The sequence below is a fragment of the Gopherus evgoodei genome, chromosome 1 (genome assembly GCF_007399415.2).
Source record: "Gopherus evgoodei ecotype Sinaloan lineage chromosome 1, rGopEvg1_v1.p, whole genome shotgun sequence".
Lineage (NCBI taxonomy): Eukaryota > Metazoa > Chordata > Testudines > Testudinidae > Gopherus > Gopherus evgoodei.
Window position 1 is genome coordinate 133,113,496 of NC_044322.1, and position 21,435 is coordinate 133,134,930.

General features: G+C 40.7%; 1 protein-coding gene across 3 annotated transcripts in view; it reads left to right on the forward strand.

Annotated features, from left to right (window-relative positions):
- The window catches only part of WWC3 (WWC family member 3), a 180,692-nt gene that overhangs the window by 71,370 nt on the left and 87,887 nt on the right, over window positions 1-21,435 (forward strand). For all 3 annotated transcript variants that reach the window (XM_030572575.1, XM_030572584.1, XM_030572564.1), the window contains 2 exons: window positions 7,293-7,369; window positions 10,041-10,120. In XM_030572575.1, the coding sequence (XP_030428435.1) occupies window positions 7,293-7,369; window positions 10,041-10,120 (157 nt within the window). The remainder of the gene's footprint in view (window positions 1-7,292; window positions 7,370-10,040; window positions 10,121-21,435) is intronic.

The window sequence follows — 21,435 nt, forward strand, 5'->3', positions numbered from 1 at the left end:
ACTGAAAATACACTGCCCCAGATTCAGGATGGTAACATGTGCACCTATCATTTCATCTCTGCAGACTCAAGACTAGTTTGTGGCTCTCGGCTTGGGAGATGTGTACTTTTATATAAATATTCACTCAGCCCTCAGGAAGTACTTTTAGTTTCACAGTGGAAATTAATCACTACCAATACACGGTACTCCATTTGGACTTTCCATGGCACCTAGACTTTTTGTGACTACTTTAGCAGTGGTGGCTGCCCACCTGGGGAAGACAAGGCATTCACACTCCTCCACTTCTAGCTCAGGTCAGGCTATTCTCTGCAACATTGACTAGATAGGAAAATCTATGTGCCTCATATATCAGTCACTTCTGATCTGGCTTAGTGGTTGGATCCCACAAATGCACTAAGAGGGGTACCCCTTTCAGTCCCTCGTGAAGATACGCTGATCATGGATGTGTCGGGGCAAGCAGGAGAACTCATTTTGACTACCGCAGACTCAAAGGACTGGTCCTCAGATGATATGGAATTATATATGAACGTCCTGAAGCGGAGAGCTGTTAGACTGGTCTGTCTGGTGTTCCTGCAGATCCTCCGGAATTTGGTAGTGCAAATCTTCATGGACAAGACAGCTATGCACTGCATAATCAAACAAGTGGACACTTGCTCCTTGTCCCTCTTCCTGGAAACCATCAAATTCTGGACTTGATGTTGTCAGAATGGGGAGATCCTGATGGCTCTTCACTTCCTAGTCAGCAACAACCTGGCAGACTTCCTGAGCAGACAATCTGTGCCTAACCAGAGATGGTCCTTGCATAGATTCATTGCAGAAGAGCTGTTCCATGTTTGGAGATCCTCAGTAGACTTGTCTGACACCAAGGACAAGACTACATGTCACGGCTTTTGCTCCAGAGGTGGACTGAGCCCAGGATCATTACTGGATGCATTCTTCCTACAGTGGAACAGTGGTCTCCAATAGGCTGTCCCACAGATTCCCCTAATGATCTCCAAGACTGGGAGAAACAAGATCATGGTCATTCTCATTGCTCCTGGATTGGGTGAGGCAGTTTTGGCTAACAGGTCTCTTACCAATGTCCATTCAGTCTTTGATCCAGCTCTTGGACCATTCAGACCTAATCTCACAACACCATAGTCAGATACTTCTTCCAGACCCAGAGTTGCCACATCTAACAGTGTGGCCTTTGACTGGTTAAGTACCATGGATAGGATCCAGGAAATTCTGATTCAAAGTAGGAAAATATCTATCAGATGAACCTATTCATCTAAATGAGTAGCAGCCCATCGTGATCTGGACATGACTCAGACTGAAGTACTGAAGACCACCCACTACCTGTTACCACTGAAGCATCAGGCTTCCATGTAGCTCTGTAAAGGTCCACTTCATAGTGATTTCAGGCTTGTACTGCAGTGCTTGATTTTTTTATCATCCCATAGTATCAAAGTTTGTCAAGAGACTCATACACACTGGTCAGAAAACCGGCTCCTGCTTGAGACCTTAGTATGGTCCTCCTGAAACTTAACAAAACCTCCACGTGACCCTCTCTCAGAATGTTCCCTGGACTAACTCACTCTGAAGATAGTGTTCCTCATGGCTATTTCAACCAAGAGAGTGAGCTGGCTTCAGGCACTTATGGGTGTGTCCCCTTATATGACCTTCCATAGTGACAAAATGGTGCTGAGGCAACACCCAAAGTTTATTTTGAAGGTGGTCTCTGATTTTCATCTAAACCAGGTGATCATCCTACTTGCCTTCTTCCTGAAATCTCTCACTGCTCAAGGAGGAAAGAAAATACATATAGTTGACATTTCCATGACTTTGCTTTATCATACTGACAGGACCAAACTATTCAGACTGTAGCCTGATCTATTTATTGTATTGGCTGGACGTTTGAAAGGTCCAGCCACTTCTTCTCAAAGAATATAAAAGTAGATAACACAAAGTATCTCACTTGCCTGTCAGCGTCTCCCACCAAACATCAAGTCTCAAACTCTGCCAGAGTGCAAGCAATATCCTCTGCCTGCTAAAGGATTTTTTCAATATCAGAGATTGATAAGGCAGTGACTTGGAATGACATTTGTCAGGCACTGTTTCTTGGACTTAGCTGCTAGGCCAAATACCAACTTTGTGAGAGCAATACTACAATCCCTATTCAGCTGATGCAATTGGAACTCCTCATTCCTACCATCCTGAGTGGTTACTGCTTGCCAGTCACTTAAAGTGGGATCCACACTGACACATGCTCTCCCTGGTTCTTCTTCCTTACTCTACAAATGATTGTGGCTCTTTTGAGATGGTGATGTCAGTGTGGATCCCACAAAGTACAGCCCTGCTTTTTGGGTTTTCAGCTACCCCAAGCTTTCAGTTACGAGGGAGCTAAGGGAGAGTCATGGCTCTCTTCCCTTTATGCCCTCACATGGCAGCATAAGGAGGCAGAGAGCATGTGGATGGCCCTGACGGACCCTGTTGTTTAAAAACAAACAAACTGCTCTTGTGTGTGAGTCGCATGTGCACACACACGAGTCCACGTTGACTACAGCATCTTGAAGAATTGTAGTTACTGTAAGGTAAATAGTTGTTCTTCTGTTAAACTTGCTTTCTTTCAGCTATATTTATGTGGCAAGTAATTTATTTAAATAGCAATTATTTAAGGCAGATTTCTCCTACACATTTCGTTCTTCTCACAATTAAAATTTAAGAAAAACATTTTGTGATGACATAGTCACATGTTAACGTGGTAATAAACATGATGTTAACAATAGGAGCATTATACATTTAAGTGCAGGATCAAGTAGTGAAAATAGACTGGAAAGAAAAGACCCTGTTTAAAAGTACTTATCTTTAATAATAATCATGGCAGTAGCATTTATGACAAATGAAAAGTAAATGCATTAATGTTTGACTGTTTTCTCAAGTGCATATGTCTCTTTTTTCCTCTAAAGTAAAAGATATATTTGGCTGTCCTTATTTCCAGGTTCACTATTTTAGTTCCCTCCTAACACCTATAATTTGTGAATAATTTTTACGTGGTATGCCCTCTGGTTTCAGAATATTTAAAAAAAAATCTATCACTGTAGTGCTAATATTTATTTAAAAATCAAAGATGTTTTTTCAGAGCTGTGCAAAAAGCATCTTACATTTTTCTCTGCTGTTTTCTGCAACAAGTACTTGAGAATTTGTTGTTGAAATAATCAATGAGCTAATAAATAAAACTAAGTTCCTTTATATGTTAGAGTTGTAAGGAACTTCTTGAGTCTTTGTCCTTCCCTCCCTGTCGTCCCATAATAATAATAATAATAGATTTCTATAAAACCCTTATTAATTTCTTATCTATTCTTGGTGTGAATCCGACTCTCTGAAAACTACCCTGATCTAATATATGTGCTCCTGTAACAATGGCCAAAAAAAACTTTGTTGATCCAAAGGATCAGTGGCAAAGTCCAATATCTATCAAATCACTAGTGATATATACTGTTGGAAAGCTGAAAAATAGCTTTTGTTTTTGGTCCTTTTGGTTTCTGAGGTACTGGATGCCAAAGTCATACCTCTTGCTTTCTTCCCACTTATAGTCTAACATGATTTTAGTTGCTGCTGTTTCAAACACTATAACAGGCTGAAACTGATACTTTATGACACATTTAAATCCCAGCTCTTGTGGTGTGGAAAGTGGGCAACTAAAATCATGTCACAATTGGAATGAGGGTGGGAAAAAGCAAGTTAATATGATTTGATGTCATTTTAAAATAGGAAAGTCATCCAATTTATAAAAATATTTTTTCTTTATTTTTCAAGACTTTTAGTAGTTGCACAAGACTTTAGTTTCACTAATTTTGATAACCTATTGCCTATCGTCTTGTAGAGGGCAATTTTTATATAAGTGGAGAAAATATTGGGGAAATAAGGTCTGATTTTTTTTTAGCTACTTTATTTGATTGGGCTGTGGTAGTTCTTTTTCTACCCAGAAAAGGTAAACTGCGTATGACAGCAGCAGAATTGGACACAAACAGTTACCCAGACTTTGCTGGGAGATATCCATAGGAAAGGTACAAATACTAATTAATTTTGAAGTTTCTGGAACTATTGAGATTTGTTTCTGGCATTCCCCAGAATCAGAAGCCTAACAAAGTACTTGAAAAATATTTGTAATAAACTGTTTCACTTGTGCTTTAAGATCTAGAAACATTTTAGACCAGTAAAAATGTTTTCAGTATTTGTAAACATTTCTAAATATTGGTCTCTGACCAGTTAGAGCAGTTCTAGATCTGTGGAGAGCTGGTTTGTCGAACGATCTTCTTGTTCCCATCTGTCAAATCGGATTAAAAGGCAGTTAAAAATACATAGACTTTTCTATGTATGCATTTCCTCTAAGTTCATGAAGACTATGTGTTCATGAGCAGGGGAAGATGAGATCTGTATGTTTGCAGGTGGAAGCGGAGGTGTCCATGAAACTCTTTCATTACTAAATTGTGATCATCACCATGAAAAAAATTATGAAATTCTGGATTAGAGAACTTCAGTCCATGCAATGATAGCACTTGCACAATCTCTTTTGGCAAGTTACTGCATGGTTTATTCAGAGTTAAAGTTCTTTCCACAATTGGTCAAGACACACAGCAGAATGAAATGCTGAGCTGGCTTATAAAGTGTCAGGCCACAACTTTATTAACCATGGGAAGAGAGGACTCTCCCCTCATCTAACTCCCCTGAAATACCAGGCTTTTTATTGGGTCTAGTGCTGAGCTAAATGGCTTCACACAATAAACCCAGCAGATTAGAGTTAGCAGTCTCCAATCTAACCTCTTGGACTTAGCCCACTTCAGAATCCTTTTACTACCTCAGTCTGCAAGGGCTTCAGGTCTCCTCTTTTCTCTACACTCTAACAGGTCCACCAACCATTTTCTGGGACTCTTAAGCATATTTACTTCTGGGAGCTGGCCCTTGTAGCCTTTTTATCCACATTAGACACTGGCTGCTAATTGCTACAAATTAGGTATTCCTGTATTACTACTTAACATTAACTATTCCTTTCCTTTTTCCTTTAAACCAGCAGGACTTCCATGGTAAAACCCAGACATCCCTCCCTGGACACCTTGCTGATTTGGTGCAAAAGGAAAAAAATGCTTTCTAATCCCAAAACAGGCATTCTGATCAGATCCACATCAGGGAGTGGATGAGGGGGCATTAAAATTAAATATTTCTTTTTCTCATTTAAGGCCATTATTACTCATTTTTTTCCTTAGATGGTGATGGAAAATAATTCTTTCCCAACTCTCCATTTAAAAAAAACAACCAATTACTTGCCATATAGACCATTGTTCCCCTTCAGCATTGCATTAAACTGCACACATAAAGTTCTTTTTTTCCTACAGTATGAAGAGGCATTGTGTGTCACATCCTTGTAGGGGGATAATACCCAAAAATCCCACTGCAGTAACATTTAACTTTGAAAAAGGGAACTACACAAGAATGAGGCCGCTTGGTAGATGGAAATTAAAAGGAGCTGTCAAAAGGACTAAATGCTTGCAAGCAGCATAATAGAGGTTCAGATTAAATGCGTGCCCCAATCAGAAAAGACAATAAGAATACCAGAAGAATGCCACTGTGGCTAAATAGCAGAGTAATGGAGGCTGAACAGGCAAAAAGGCATCTTTAAAATTTGAAAGTCAAATCCTATAAGGAAATGAGAAGATGCATGATCTCTGGAAGGTTGTGTGTGAAAGTATCAGAAGGCAGGCCATGAAGGAATTTGGGAAGCAACTTGCTAACAGTAAGAATTTAAGTACATCGGAATCCTGCCAAAAAGGGAGGGAGGCCAATAGTTGACCAAGGTGTTAAAAAAGTAGTCAAGCAAGACAAGGCTGTTGCAAAGAAACTAAATGAATTCTTTGCATCCATCTTCACTGCAGAGGATTTGGGGGAGATACCCACATCAGAGCAATCCTTTTTGGACAACAAATCTAGGAACTGTCCCAGGTGTCAATAAAGGGAGGTTTTGGAATAAATCGATAAATTAAACAATAATAAACATTTAAACAAACCTGCATGCTAAATAACTGGAAGGGTGTTAATGTAGTAACGTTTTTTTAAAAAAGGCTCCAGAGATGATCCTGACAGTTACACTGGAATGGAAGGTATCAGCTTTTAATCAACAGACAGTGCTGCTATATAGCAATTCAGGATAGATAGTGAATAACTTTAGGTACACACATAATAACTTCCCAGTTGGAATTCAGCCCAAATTGACTTTTGAAATCTTGTACCTTATAAAAGAGAGAATATGTTGGTGTACAAAAGTATGTTGCCTCCTGGAAAACCTCAGTCTACCAAAAGAGAAAACACAAAGGTGTCTTTAAATAGAAACTCTGTCTTAAGAGAAGCTGTGACGAGATTATTAAAACAGTCACTATTGAGGGGCTGTGAGGAATTTTTTGAACTGTAAACTTGCATGTGGTTACTGTGTGCACTGAGTTGCAAGCAGGCCTAATTTCATCAGTGATAGAGCTGGAAACTGATATTGATGTGGAACAATTTTTCCTAGTTTTCTGTTCTTAGAAGGGCTTTATTAAATTGAAATTTGTGATGTGATTTTACTTCCTTTATATGTATTTGGTAGCAGATTGATTCACATTCTATTAGATGGTTCAGTCCAAATTTTGTCGATCTAAATAAATTCTATTTATTGCATATAAATACCATAAACTTAATTAACAGCCAAAAATTACTTCTGTCTGTAATCATGTTGAGGAGGTTGTAAATAAAATCTGTGTTACCATAGGGACATTAAATTTGTTACATTCCTATGAAAGTTCCTAAACTGCAAGAAAAATAAATGGAAAAATCCATGAAATGTACTGCCAATTTTTAGACCCTACTGTTTGGAAGAAATCATTTTGGCTACAAGCATTCCTGTGTTGTACTCAAAAATAATTACACTGAGTAAGTCTTGTCACAAATGATTATCATATCCTACAAAGACATGTCTTGAAGTTGTAGACAAATAAGCTTGTTCCTTCTTTAAAATAGAATGACTCAACTTTGGGAACTCAGAATGACGTGTAGCCACACTTTGACAAGTATGTACTGTTTTTGGCCACAGTCCTGCAAAACAGTTAAGCACATGCTCAAGTGATTTGCTGAGTTGTGGCTTTGAAGTTTTTAGAAACATGTAGACAGGCTAACCTATTTATTTACAATTTACATGGCATACAACCTGCACGCACTATCATTTAACACATTGAAAACATGAAAAATGTTTTCTAAAATACCATTGTTTTCCATCTCTTTAGCATTCTCTGGATTTTCAGCTAATACCAAGTATGACCCATATCAGATTAAAGCAGAAATAGCAAGCCGTCGTGACAGAGTGAGTAATCTTTTTTTTGATGTTATGTGATTAAAACAGTGCTGTACACACCCACCCACCATTAAGCTTAGAAGTTGTGTATGCTTTCTAAAACTGCACATGTTTAAAGTGCCCTTCTACTCTTGAACAATTATTTAATAAAAATAGCAGTGTGATTCCATCTGTACTATGTCTCAATGATTCCGAAGATTTTTTCTGTTTATAAGTGTAAAGAATTTTTTTTCTGAATGACTGACACACCAACCCAACTTGTATTTTAAAAATCATTTCCTTTCTGTCTCGAGCATCATCACTAGTAGCAAATATTCTGCAAGTCAAATTCTGTCCCCAGCAACACCTATCCAAACCAGTTGTCATTAAATTTTGCTCTTGGGTTCCATAGGGTACTGTAGATGTAACTGAGGTCAGGATGTGGCTCTGTGCTGAGAACTCAGTTTAGTTGATGCACAGACCAGAATAGATCGCTTGCCCAGGGCTGCATTTATAAAAGTGACAAATGACCCACCCCCAACACTTCTCCATATACTATGATAAGAATATAGAACTCTGAACACATATGGACCACATCTGTTGTATAAGAAAGTACCATTTTTACTTAACCATTTTTAGGTTAGAACCATACTTAGAATATTGTCTTGTCTGAAGTAGTTACAGTGGTAGAGGGGAAAGTTGTGCTTATCTTTCCAAATCTGCTTGTCAGTGTTCCTAATGAACAGTAAAATTCTACATATTTAATGGAAGCTAGTTAGATGCCCACAACTAATAAAGCAGCTTATAACTTAAGGCCCACCATATATCTAAACTGCATATTCATTTTATTAATGGATAAAATGGACTTAGCATGCCAGATGCTCAGTTTATGAAATAAATAAAATACATATCTTTGAAGGATGGTGTTCCTGTTTATGACTTCATGATTTAGTGACCACTTTTCACAGGAGTGGCTCTCTGGAAAATAAATTATGTTTACCACCCATCAAAGGCATGTATTCTGTTAGCATGCATTTACAACATACTGTATATGGTAGAGCTAATGTTTGGAAAATGCAGCAAACCAAACAAGAAAATATAACAAGTTAAAATTTCACTCAATTTCTCTAAACATGGTTTAAAGGAAATAAGTGACTTTTCTATTTGCATAGGGATTACCCGTCTCTGTCCCCCATCCTCTGTAGTCCAATAATAAAGTGACTATGAAATACGCCTTTTTACTTCTGTACATAGGGTGAACCTCTGTGTTATGCACGTGCATGTATATTGAATTAACATGAAGAGTGCAATATACTATACACCATTGAATATACACCGCTGACCTGATATAACACAAATATGGATAGAACGCAGTAAAGCAGTGCTCCGGGGTGGGAGGGGGAAAGGACGGGGCTGCGCACTTGGGTGTATCAAAGCAAGTTCAATATAATGCGGTTTCACCTATAACACAGTAACATTTTTTTGGTTCCCAAGGAAAGTGTTATGTCGAGGTAGAGGTGTATAAACATGGAAGATATTAGTGATATATTTTCTTATTTTAGCGGAGTGTATTTTATAAGAGTTGGACTAGATAATCCGAGAAGTCACTATATACTTCCTGTTTTGTTATGAAGATGTAGTGACTTCTGTTTTTTCAGGGCATGAGGGAGATGTGTTAATCATTTTGTCACTGATTTACATGTGTCTTATCAGTGTTTCAGGTACATCGTAGAAAATCCACTAAATCTCTGGGAGACTCAGTTTGTTTTCTGTTTATGAAACTCAATTTTCATTTTTTTTCTGTGGCTGAAAGTTGATGGCATCATTTATTGAAATGGATATACGAACAAAGGAGTGCCTATCCCAGAACATATGTTACTTTTTAAACCAAAATATAAAACATCCATACGGAACCAGACATAATTCTGTGTATCTGTTACAAGAAGCATCAGTTAAGGAACAACTTTATTAAAATAGTGAAACTTGGTAGTAAACGTCACTGCAGACACACACCAAATTTTGAGGAGATTATAATGAACAGCTGCTTATTATTACATTAAATAAATGATCCGCCAGGCAACTTTCACTATTTACTGCTACTGAAGGGTCACTTTGTACTTGTCTTTTATAATAAAAATGGGCAGATGAATCATCACAATCTCTAGTGACTTCAAACGAACATTCTTCCCGTTGAAAAGGCCATAGTACTGAACCTCTTCCCCTTTCTGGCTGTCTGAGCTGGCTGTTTGCAATATAATTAAATATAGTTGGGCAGGTCTTTGGGTGGCTGTCTACTACAGAGTTAAATGGGAAATCACTGTTCTGAGGGAGACGAGAAATGGGAAATCACATGCGGACAGAGACTTGTTGGCTATTAGAACAAATGATAGCAGATAATATAGTAGAAGATTATACAAAGAAGCAGCAACTTTGTACGTTTGGCAATGTTGTTACTTTGTGACCGTTGTTGGGTAGGTTTTTATTAATATTTCTATAAAGCATTTGTTTTTGTTTTTCTGTATATTAAAAACCAAACAGATTATCACTTTTCTTTTTGAAAATACTAGTCTTTGAACAATACACAGTAATTGTAAATTCTTGAAAGAACAATTATTTTAAGAATTATTTGAAAGAAGAATAATAGTTACTCAGTGATTTGCTGCCATAACATATTTTTGCTTAAAAAATATTTTGTTTTAAGCTTTCTAGACTAAAACGAGAGTTGGCACATATGAAGGAAGAACTGCAATATAAAGAAAAAGGAGTGGAAACACTACAAGAGTGAGTTGGGAGGTTGTGGGAGGGGGGAATTTTTCTTTCTCTTCTTCCTGTTGGCGTACTTTCTTGTTACTTAACTGGAAATGTTACAAAGCTTGATTTAACGCACAGACTCCTGCTGTAAGTTTTTATTTTTGAATTGTTTTTCTTTCTTTATTTTATTTATTTATTTATTTATTTTAACAAGTGTTCCTACTTAGACAACTATGGATGGTGCTAACAATGTGCTTTCATTGATCATAAGGCAAACTGATGTAAGCAAGATTGGCTGAAATTATTTTGGATGATGATGCCATTGATTAATGTGCCGGCAAGTTTATGAAAAACTGGCAAAATATGCAAAAATTGAACAATTTTTGTATTTTAGGTTATAGAATTCCCTTTTGAGCTTAGTGTAGAGGTGGTGGTTGCTTACTTTTGCAACTGACGGTTGTCCTTAACAATTTCTGACTTTCAGGCAGCAATCTAAAAACAGGCAGCAGCTTTCTTTTCCGTTTGCTAAACATGGTACTTAGTAAATAATAAATACACATGAAAGATGCAGGTCATACTTAAAAGTTTAAGAGAAGAAAACTCTTGTCAGGCCAAAATACTTAACTGGCAAATATTAACTAGATATCCTCATACACAAATGTCTTTTAAATTGACTACAACAGATAACTGCGAGGCCAGTCAGAGGTATATGATAGAAGACCAATTATGAATATACTAAAGTAATGGAAAAGATATGGTAACACATGAAGAAACTGTTTAATGTAGCGAAAAGATCTTGACTGTTTCAAGACAAGCAATAATTCAGAATGCTGTTGTATTCACATGACAGGTAGCGCATACACACACAAACATTTACGCCTTACACGGTGACTTAATATCTATATCAATATTAAGGTTTAAAACTAGATAAAACACATTTCTGCTTTTCCTTTCTTTCCCATGACAGCATGAGGTTAACTTAAAATGAGGATGATAGCGTTCTGATTTAAGGCTCTGTTCTGCTGTTTCTGTGAAGGATTAATCACCTCCCTAGGAAGATCCAAGAACAAAGAAAGTGATTTGAAGGCAATTTCAAAGCTTTCTCTTGTATGGTTTTGTTAAAAAAAAAAAAAATAAGGCCTGAGAAGTAGTTTTGAACCTAAACATTAATGTCCAAGATTTTAGTCTAAGTTAAATTGCTTACAATTGGGCGGGGGGGGGGGGGGGGAGGAGGGGGGAGAGGGGGAATTAAGATTACTTTAGAATGGCATTTTGTGAATCTGATGAATTAATAGTTTTTTAGATACCTCTGATCATACAGTTTAAAAGTTCAGCCATGACTGTTCTGTGCTTCAGTGCTTTGCTTGTTTGTCGCTGACATTGAAGTCATGATATTGCTCCTGCTTTGTCTCATTTTTCATCCTTATTGTTTACTGAAGGCAGCCATATGTCTGTTAGTGTGTTGTTTGAAGTTGTGATGGAATTTTCTTCAAGAATTTCTCTAGAGCATTCTTGCTTTGCTGATCTCTGTGTGTTCTCCACAGTGACTTTTTGACTTATGGGCCAGGAGATTTGTGTTTTTTAAAAAGGCTACTCTAGAAAGGCTTGTTTTTTGGATATAATTTTTTGAATCATGTGTGAATCTGGTATTTTGTTGTATCTATCCATACAGAGAGTGTGCATTGTCACAAAAGAGGCAGCCAAGTAGGTCATCTCCCCCAACCTTTTTAAATGGGAAAACTTACTTTTTTTGCAGGTGCTTTAAGCTCAGTCACCTTGTTAATTCCTCTTCTGCTGTAGAATTTCTTTAAAAACTTCAGACTTCACAACTGCTTTCTGCCTTCTCGTTAGGCTGTGTCAAAACTATACATTTTCAGCTAATTACCAAGTATAAAATAGGAGGAGTGGAGTTATAATTGTTTGGTTTGCAATCATGTTTCCTTTCATTTTTAAGTGTGACTTTAAGCAGTGTTAGGAATCGTATTTTGAGCTTTGCATATGGGTGAATGTTAGGTCTTTAAAACCCTTACATAGTTTCCAAACGGCAAAATATTATGAGCAGTTAGGGGCCTGAACCTATTACTACTAAAGTCAGTGTTATAACTACTGTTGACTTCAATGGTCCTGGACTGAGACTTAGGAGATCAGGCAGATTTTCTTATAGGTGGGGCTGGTAGTGCTGCCTGTTGTTAAGATTGCCTGACACTTCCCATTATAAGACCCTGTTTTCAATTTATTATAACTTTGCCAAACTTGCACTATTTGGGCTGAAATTTTCCCTGCTAGATGTCTGTCGCAGGCTGAGCTATATATTGATTTATTTGTTAGTTTCAGCCAAAATGGTTCAGATGTTTTGGATAATGAGGCTAGGGGACAATACATTGTTTTGCCTATATTAAAAAAATAAAAATCTGACCTTTTTCTTTGAATAGCTCCAGTAACCCTGTCCTACAGAGCAGGGACTTGAAATTTGTCTGGGTGAGGGCAGGATGAGGCAAGTGGGGGTCCTTTGTATGAGAGAGATTCATTTTGCCATCCCTATGAAAATCTGCCCACACCTGGCCAAGTTATAAGCCTTTGAAAAAACACACTTCTTGAATGCTCAGTAAAGATTTTGATTTTAGCAAGTAACTTCTCTGTAGATTCCATGTTTTGGTCCATCAGAGCTCCTTGTGCTGCCTAGACTGCGCATGGCCCATCTCCACAGCGTGACTGATCACGCTGCAGCTCGGGGCTTCAGTGACAAAGCTTGAGTTTCCTTTTAATGGCTGCTCCGAGCTGCTCGATGCTAGAGTGGGGCCAGATAATGGACCTGAGGGTGGTGAGGCTGTCTCTTCTGTGCTCTCAGTAACCCCCCTTCTGGCACCAATGCAGTGTGGAGGAGTAAGCCATCTGATCAGAATGCAGAGGGAACAAAAGCCAGATCAGTTGGTTGGAGGGAATGCAGAGAGAACCAGGAGCTGGGGGAGCAGGGAGACTGGTACTGGCTGGACAAGGAGGCTGAGACTAGGAACTAAGGTAGAAGGGGCAGAGGGAGGGGAGATGGATCTGACAAGGAGCTGAGGCGTGAGAGGAGAATTGGGACTGGCGGGGCAAAGAAGGGCAGAAACTGGGCTTTGGCACTAGGCAGGGGGTGAGGATAGACACTGACTATATGAGGAGGAGCCAGTGGTGGATAAGGGGAGGGACAGATAGGAGGAAGAACCAAGAATGGGTAAGTGGGGCTGCCTAGGAAAGAAAAAAAAGACTGGAATAAGGTGTGGGGAGGGGGTAACTGAGACTTGGACATGAACCCAGAGAGACTGGGATTATTATGAGAAGCCTGAGGAATGGAGACTGGGGCAAGGAGCCAGGGGTGGGAAAGAGACAGAAAAGAGGCAGGTTGGAAGTGACAGAGCAAAAGGGGTCAGGCTTGGATGGAATAGACCCACTGTCAAAGTGCATGTGTATGTGTTTCATCCCTCTCTAGTCCTGGTTTTCACAGGTGGTCACTCATTTTCTGGTTGCCTGACTTGAGACCTTGAGGGTCTGATTTACAGAAGTGCTGAACTCTCCAAGCTGCCGCTGAAGTCAGTGAGAACTGTGCTTTGAAGTTATATAAAGAGCTAAGGACTCTGCAAAATTAGATCTGAAGTGTTTAAAATTGAGCATCCAAATTTAGTGGAAACTTAAATGTTATCTTTCTGTGCCTCAGCTCCCTCCACCTGTAAAATGACTGTCACCTCAGAGGGGTGTTGTGAAAGTAAATTAATAAATGTTTGTGAAGTACACAAATCTTATAGTGATGAGTACTGGAGGAAGGCCCATGAGAAAATCAATAATTCTATTTTAAGAAGAGGGTTTGAATAGTACAGGCGGTAAATAAAGCATTGAACAATGAGGTGAAAACAAAGTAAGCAAGCATCATCCAACCTGCTCAGTAAGGAAGGTCTAGAGTCTGATCATGTAATTAAAGGCTGCATTGTAATCTGTATGCACAAGGTGGCCGAATAAAGGTTGTGCAGGTAATTCTAGCACTTTCTGGTTTTTGAGTGTTTGACCTTGCAGTGTTCATGTTATTTTAATGTAATTTTCTTGTATAATGTAGATATAAAATCACAGCAAATGTGGTCCGCAAGAAAACACCAAATATGGCTATCACTTTAATAAAAGAAAAAAAGATATAAAAATGGTGTAAAAATAATTAAGGTATTGTTTCTGGTAATGGGATAGTTCTTGCAGAAAACCTGCCTTCTTTACCTGCTGTTGACCGAAGACTTGCAGAAAGCCATCTGTGGTTAACTTGAAGGCCTGTTGCCAGGATCAGTGATGTAAATGCAGAAATTGTAATACAACTTTCCATTCTTTTAGGATGTAATCTATTGTGTGATATGAGAAATCAGCTGGTAGGTTTGGGCAGTGGTTTTTTCAAGGTATATAGAGTAAAAAGGGAGTATTATAGACAGTAAATTGTATTACTGCACGTTAAATTTGATCCTCTTAGTTGTTGTCTCTTGATAACTTAAAAATCATGTTGAAAGCAAAACATTTTTATAGGGGCCAATTGAATTTTGGAAAAAATGTTCATAAGTTTATTTTTTAATAAAGATTACAGATTTTCTTTCCCTTTTACCTCAAAAATATTCTACAAGATGAATTTGCAGCAACAGTTTACTCAAGAGTTGAATTTGATAAGCCTTTTTGCTGCCACTAACAATGAATCTCACCATTTACAGCCAATGATTCTTTAACCTGTGAGGCTGCTCCTCACATATGTGAGCCCAGGACATCTCTAGAAGAATACAGCTCTTTCAAGTGTATACAGGTCTGTCGCATCTTACGCTGGGGTTACGTTCCGCGGTCAGCGCTTAAAGCGAAAACTGTGTGTAGTTAAAATGGCCCTTGAAAATCCCTTGAATCACCTATAAAGTACTATGTATTGTACATGGCAATGTACAGTACAGTTTATAATAGACTACGTATGCAAAATATAATTTTACAGTATTTTTAATAACATAACAGACAGAAGAATGAAAAAATAAAAAATGAAAACAATACAGTACAGTGCAGTATTGTAAACCTGAACAGTCACCAGTCTTGTACTGTTCACACTCCAATGATTAGTCTTCATCTACGCTGACAACACTATTATTGAGTTGTCAGGGCTTGATGTCGATCCAGGAGATGATGGGCCAGGCTTGGGTGATGGAGAGCGAGTCGTAGACGAAGTGGTTGGCTCTGGTTCAGCTAGAGAAGTTGATTGTGTATGCTCTGCTGCTGCTGGTTGTTTTTTCTTTAAAAGCATGGTGATTGGCAACTGTCGCTGTTGTCTCTTGAGCTCCTCAAACATTTCTTGTATGGTCTCAAATCATCTGTAATACTACGTGTGATTTTGAGGCTTCGTTCCATAGAGGGATCATATTCACAAATTAAATCATTCAAGTGTTTCGCTGCTTGGAACACTTCAGAAAATTTATGAAGATTCCAAGTTACTGGCTCTTCCTGTTCGTCGTCATCTTCGTCTTCTGTAGATGATTTTATCAGTTCCTGTAACTCTTCATTAGTCAATGTTTCTCTATGGCCCTCAATTAATTCCTCAATTTCGTCCTCGAGGATGTCGACGAAGCCATCACCATCCACTTGCCTGGCCACTGAACGATGAGTTGCACTTCTTTATCAAATGGTCGGGAAACTCTTAAAATCACTCTCACAGTCTTCCCATAGGTTTTGCCAGCATGCCTTGACTGTTTCAGTCTTGATTGCATCCATTGCCTGTTTAATATAAGTGATGCAATCAGCAATATTAAAGGACTTCCAACACTCCATCACATTAACATTGGGATCAGCATCCATAGCGGTAAGAATCCGTGAGAATGTAAGCCTCGTGTATGTGGCTTTGAAACAGCTAATGACGCTTTGGTTGAGAGGTTGGAGGATGGAGGTGGTATTGGGGGGGAGAAAGACGACTTCAACATCGTTATATGCAGACCAGAGTGCCGCAGGATGGTCAAGAGCATTGTCTATCATCAGCAACAATTTAAAGTCAAGTCCTTTTTTTGTCAGGGTACTGCTTGACCTCCAGAATGAAACGCTTGTGGAATCAATCCAGAAATAATGCTGCCGTCACCCAAGCCTTTTTATTTGATTGCCAGAGCACAGGCAGGAGATTTCTGTTCTTGCCTTTTAGTGCATGGGGATTCACAGCCTGTAGAGCAAGCCCGGCTTTATTAAATGCTCAGCCGCATTGCCACAAAGCAACACAGTCACATGGTCTTTAGCTGCTTTGAAGCCAGGGCTTGTCTTTCTGATTTTGAAATGTAAGTGCGGGTGGGCATTTTTTTTCCAGAAGAGCCCAGTCTCTTCAGCATTTAAAAACTTGTTCTGGAAGATAGCCCTTTTCCTCTATGATTTTCTTTAATTGTTCGGGGTCGGCTTTTGCTGCGTCCTCATTGGCAGATGCAGCTTCACCAGTAGTCTGTAGTCATGGATGCTAAGAGCCTTTTCTCGCAACATGTTGCCATCAGTAGACACACATTTACAGTTCATGTCTTCCAGCCATAAGTTTAATGCCTTTTCAGTCTTCACTAAGGTCTTATCACGCACTTGGCTCATCACCTTAGCAGTTACTGGAGCACTTGATGCCACGACTTGACCATTTTCTGTCTCTCGAATCTTGATGGCACGGATGCTAGATCCGTTGCGGCTGTATTTACGTGCCACGTTGGCGATGGACATACCGTCTCTCAGTAAGTCCAACACGGCCAGTTTTTCCTCCAGCGTTGAAACACATCGCTGTTTCTTCGGTTGAGCACTAGATGAAGTAGGTGCCTTGTGTTTAGGGGCCATGTTATACAGTACGAAAAATATGTACTGTCTTTTTAAACAGTACAGGCGTAGCAGAATCTCACTTAGCACGGCGAGGAGCGCACAATATGAGAGGCACGGGGGGCTGAGTACTGTAATGGGAACAGCAGATTCACTTCTCCCATCTCACGCTCACTCCGGGGCAGACACACTATTTAAACCTTTTTTTTTCCCCCCAACCCTCCAGGGTTACTATAGAGGAAACCCTTATCACAGGCCTAAAGACAAGTTGTTGCTGTCAAGTCCACCCCCCAAAAATACTTCAGTAGGAACAGTAGATTTGCGTCTCACGCTGGTGGAATCGTCCATTCTTTTTTCTTTCCCCCGACCGCGCAAAGCTGAAATCGCGCATGTTAAATGTGTGTAAGATGCAACAGACCTGTATGTGATCATGGAGGCCGCTCAACCTGCAGTACAGGTGGTAGAACAAAAAAATAAACATGGTGGCTGTTAACTGTAAGGTCTGTTTGTGTTCCTACCCAATTTTAATGGGCCTGTTTAACTGTGGAGATGGAAGGATGTGCTGAGTGAGAAGATACTGGAGTGGCGGAGCTGTGGTAACTGGGAAGCTCCCAGATTCTTGGTGTATTGCAGACCTGCTCACTATCTTGAAAGCTGAAACAGAAGAGTGGTGACTGGCTCCTTTTAAGCTTCTTTGTTTAGAGCAGATGTCCATTCTGTGCTGTGCTCCCGCAGAAGAACACATGCATCAAGGGACCCTGCCATTATTCCTCTGGTAAATGGGAGCAAAGGACAAAGAAGGAAAGCCACTAGTGCATGCCTGTCAATAGTCATTATTTGTTTGGAACATTCCCAGATTTTGAAAACTTCTTCTGGGAACCTGCAGCTCCCAGACTGTGGCAAGCAGCTATTCAAAAGCCCATACCTTTTTCCTCGCCAGCTTGCTTCTCTTAGGTGCAGACTCCTAGCTCTGGCTTCCTGCAGCTGCCTGTGGAGCTGTGCCCAGCTGAACAAGGAGCTGGAGGCCAGGTTTTTACACTGAAGAGAGACATGTGCAGTAGGTAGTAGTCCACTGAGCAACACAGAAAGAAGCCTGCATACTTTTTGGGGAGCAAAAATAGTCTGCAGGGGATAGATGTCACAAGTTGTGTGGGGAGGTTATGGACAGGAGGGAAGAAATCAAAGCAGTGTTATTTTCAGGGTATGATATTTTAAATCAGCCAGTGGTCTGGGAACTACTGGAGTGTTCCATGTGCACTCTGATGATTCTGAGAGGATTTCTCTTTTCTTTTTTTCTCATGTTGTATGAAGAAAATAACCTGCTCAGAGGTTACACAAATATGTCCTCCGGCTGGGGGTCTGGCAGCTCCTGGGTTCCTGCTGTTTTGGGGAATTGTGGCCAACTCCAGGAGAATGGGGTAGAGAAGAGAAAAAAGTATAGCAATAGTGGGAGGGAGGGAAGAGTCTGGAGAAGAGACAGAAGGAAGGAGAAAAGCTGTGGGGAAGGAAATGGGAAAGAATGACTGTGAAGGATCTGGGAGGGGAAAAATGCAAGGGGAATAGCAGAGAGAAAGGGAGACAAACTGGTAAAGAATGAAAATGTGGGAGAGAACACTGCGAAGTTAAGAGCTGGGGGCTTCACAGCAGAGCAGAGACTGGAAGAAAGAGGCAGAGGAAAGTAGGACAGTACTTTGAGAAAGCTAGTGGGAAGAAAAAAATTCACCAAATGCATAAAAAAGTAAAACTTGAGGACGGAAGAACAGCAGATAGAAACAAGAGGGGAAAGTGAGAGAGAATTTTTTTTGCAGAGTCTAACACAGAAGCACCTGATCTTGTTGTGGCCTCTAGGTGTTACTAAATTATAAATGGTACATAATAAAGAATAGATAATTAATATATGAGATGTAGAAGTGAGAACAAGGATTGAGGAGGAGGTGTCCAAGTACAGCTCAAGTTACAAATGAAGAAGGCTTCCATGCAGAATCCAGTCACTTTAAGTCAGTCATAGCACAATTCTCTGTGCTGTGCGTCAAAATGAAAAGTCTTGCTGCAAAGAAAAGGCAGTTAGGGTGGGATTTTCAAGTGCTCAGCATTGGTCTAACTCTGCTTCTGTTGAGTTAGTCCCATTGATTTTAAATAGGAGCAGAATTAGGAAAGTGGTGAGGGCTTTTGAAAATCCAACCATTAATTCCCAAATGAGGGCTCATACAATTGAATTCTCTTAGGGTCAAATGATTCCCCAACCTGGATAGCTCTGTAGCTTACTGACCCAAAAGAAGGGGCGATCTTTTTATTTAAAGATGCAGTTAGCATTGTAGTGTAAGGCCTTGTCTATACTGGCAAGTTTCTGCACAGTAATGCAGCTTTCTGCGGTGTAGCTCTCGAGATTTACACACTGCCTAGCCACTTAGTGCTTAACTATGCAGTTACAATGCTATAAAAAAAAAAAACCTACCCTGATGAGAGGAGTAGAGCTTTCTGTGCTGGGGCTACTGTGCTGTGGTGCCAGTGTAGACACCCCGGTCAATTACAGCGCTGCCATTGGCCTCCGGGAGGTGTCCCACAATGCCTGTTCTCGCCTCTCTGGTCATCGGTTTGAACTCTACTGTCCTATCCTCAGGTGACCAACCACGAGCTCCACGCCTTACATTTCTTGGGGAATTTTGAAAGTCCTCTTCCTGTTTGCTCGGTGACATATGCAGTGGTCTCTGCGCCTCTTTGCAGGTGACCATGTCTGCTCCATGCACCAGGCGATCCCCCGCTTGGAGCATTGTCGAGCTACTGAATCTCATGAGCGTTTGGGAAGAGGAGGCTGTCCAGTCCTAGCTGCACTCCAGCCATAGGAATTATGATACTTATGGACAGATTTCATGATGCATGACAGAAAGGGGCCATGACTGGAACACACTGCAGTGCAGGGTCAAAGTGAAGGAGCTGCGGAAAGCCTACTACAAGGCAGGAGGAGGCAAAGCACCACTCCCATGCTGTGCCCACGAGCTGCTGGTTCTACAAAGAGCTGGATGCGACCCCCCAGTGAAGGCCACTGTGGATACTTCGGTGGTTCACGTGCCAGGCAGGAGTGGAATGAACCAAGAGGGGGAATCTTGGACGAGGATGTGGAGGGGGGCTTAGAGGCAGAAGACGACTCGGAGGTCAGAGATGCATGCAACCAGGAGCTCTTCTTTACCCCAGAGGAGGTTAGCCGGTCACAGCTGTCAGAGCTTGGTGAAGTGCAAACAGGAGAGGAGACCCCTGGTGAGTGGCTTTGATTTTGGGAATTGCTGAAGCAAGTTGTTGGGGGCACAAGGGTTGCAGAAAGCAGACTTCTGTCTGTATGATGTGCGTATCAACGTGTACCTAGTCAGAGTGGTGGAACAGGGTGTTGTTTGACTCCCTTACTTCACGGGAATCTGCCTCAGCGATGTCCACGAAACTCTTAGAGATACAGGGCAATCCACTGCTGCAGGTTCTTGGCAGAGCTGTTTTGTCTCTTGCCCCATTAAGGGTAACTTTCCTGTGCTACTCTGCCATCACTGAGCGTGGGATGGGGTGAGGTGAGGTGGGAGGGACGGCCATTACTGCACACAGGCAAGTCACATAAGGGCCAGGGCGGAAACTGCAGTCTTCAAGAAGACCCTCCCTTGATTCCCTGCTCACCCTCAGCAGCGCGATATCTTCCATAATGAACACAGCCTATGGAAAATATGGGGACAGTAATGATTATAAGCCCCCACCCCTCACAGTGCTGGCTCTCCACAAGAGCTCAGTGTACAGTATGGTCCTGGAACACTGATTTCCTCTTCCCCTGTGTTTACTCACCACCATTTTGGGGATCTTTGGCTCATGTGTGCTTGCCTGGGATCAGCCAGTTAGTGATAGGTATGTGAATAGTGACTGTGTTTTAAATCACTGCATCCGTGGTCTGTGAGTAGCAAACAATTCTGCTTCTTTAAAATGCTGCATTTTGGTTTCACAGATATGACCTTGGGAGCCCAGCCTCCCTCTTTGTTATCGCCAGCTGAATGTCTGCGTGGAATTAGAAAGTAGCCATGAAGAAATAAAGAGGACTTTCTGCATGATGTCATGATGCACTCCATGGCTGAAAAATAGGAATTGAAGGAATGGCGGAACAGTGAGAAGAGGGACTGAAAGAAAAATGCAGCATGCCAGAATGAGGCCGTGGAGTGACTCTTAAATGTTATGGAGCACCAAGCGCACATGCTCCAAGCACTACTACCACTGCAAACTGAGCATCTCTGCGCCTGCCCTACCCTACAACCGTTGTCACAAAACTCTTTCCCATGTGCCTCCCCCCCCCGACACCGCCAACACACTCTTATCAACCTTCTGGCTCCAGTCTGTACCCACTGCATTCCACTCGTGTCCCATCACAGTCCAGCACTGCGGACTCTCAGTACCCACTGCATTCCACACCTGTCCCTCTGCAGTTTAGCCCTGCTGAAATACAGTATTCTCTGTACCGTACTCCAAAGGAGAAGGTTGGATATGATACCTGGACATACACAAATCTTTAACCGTCC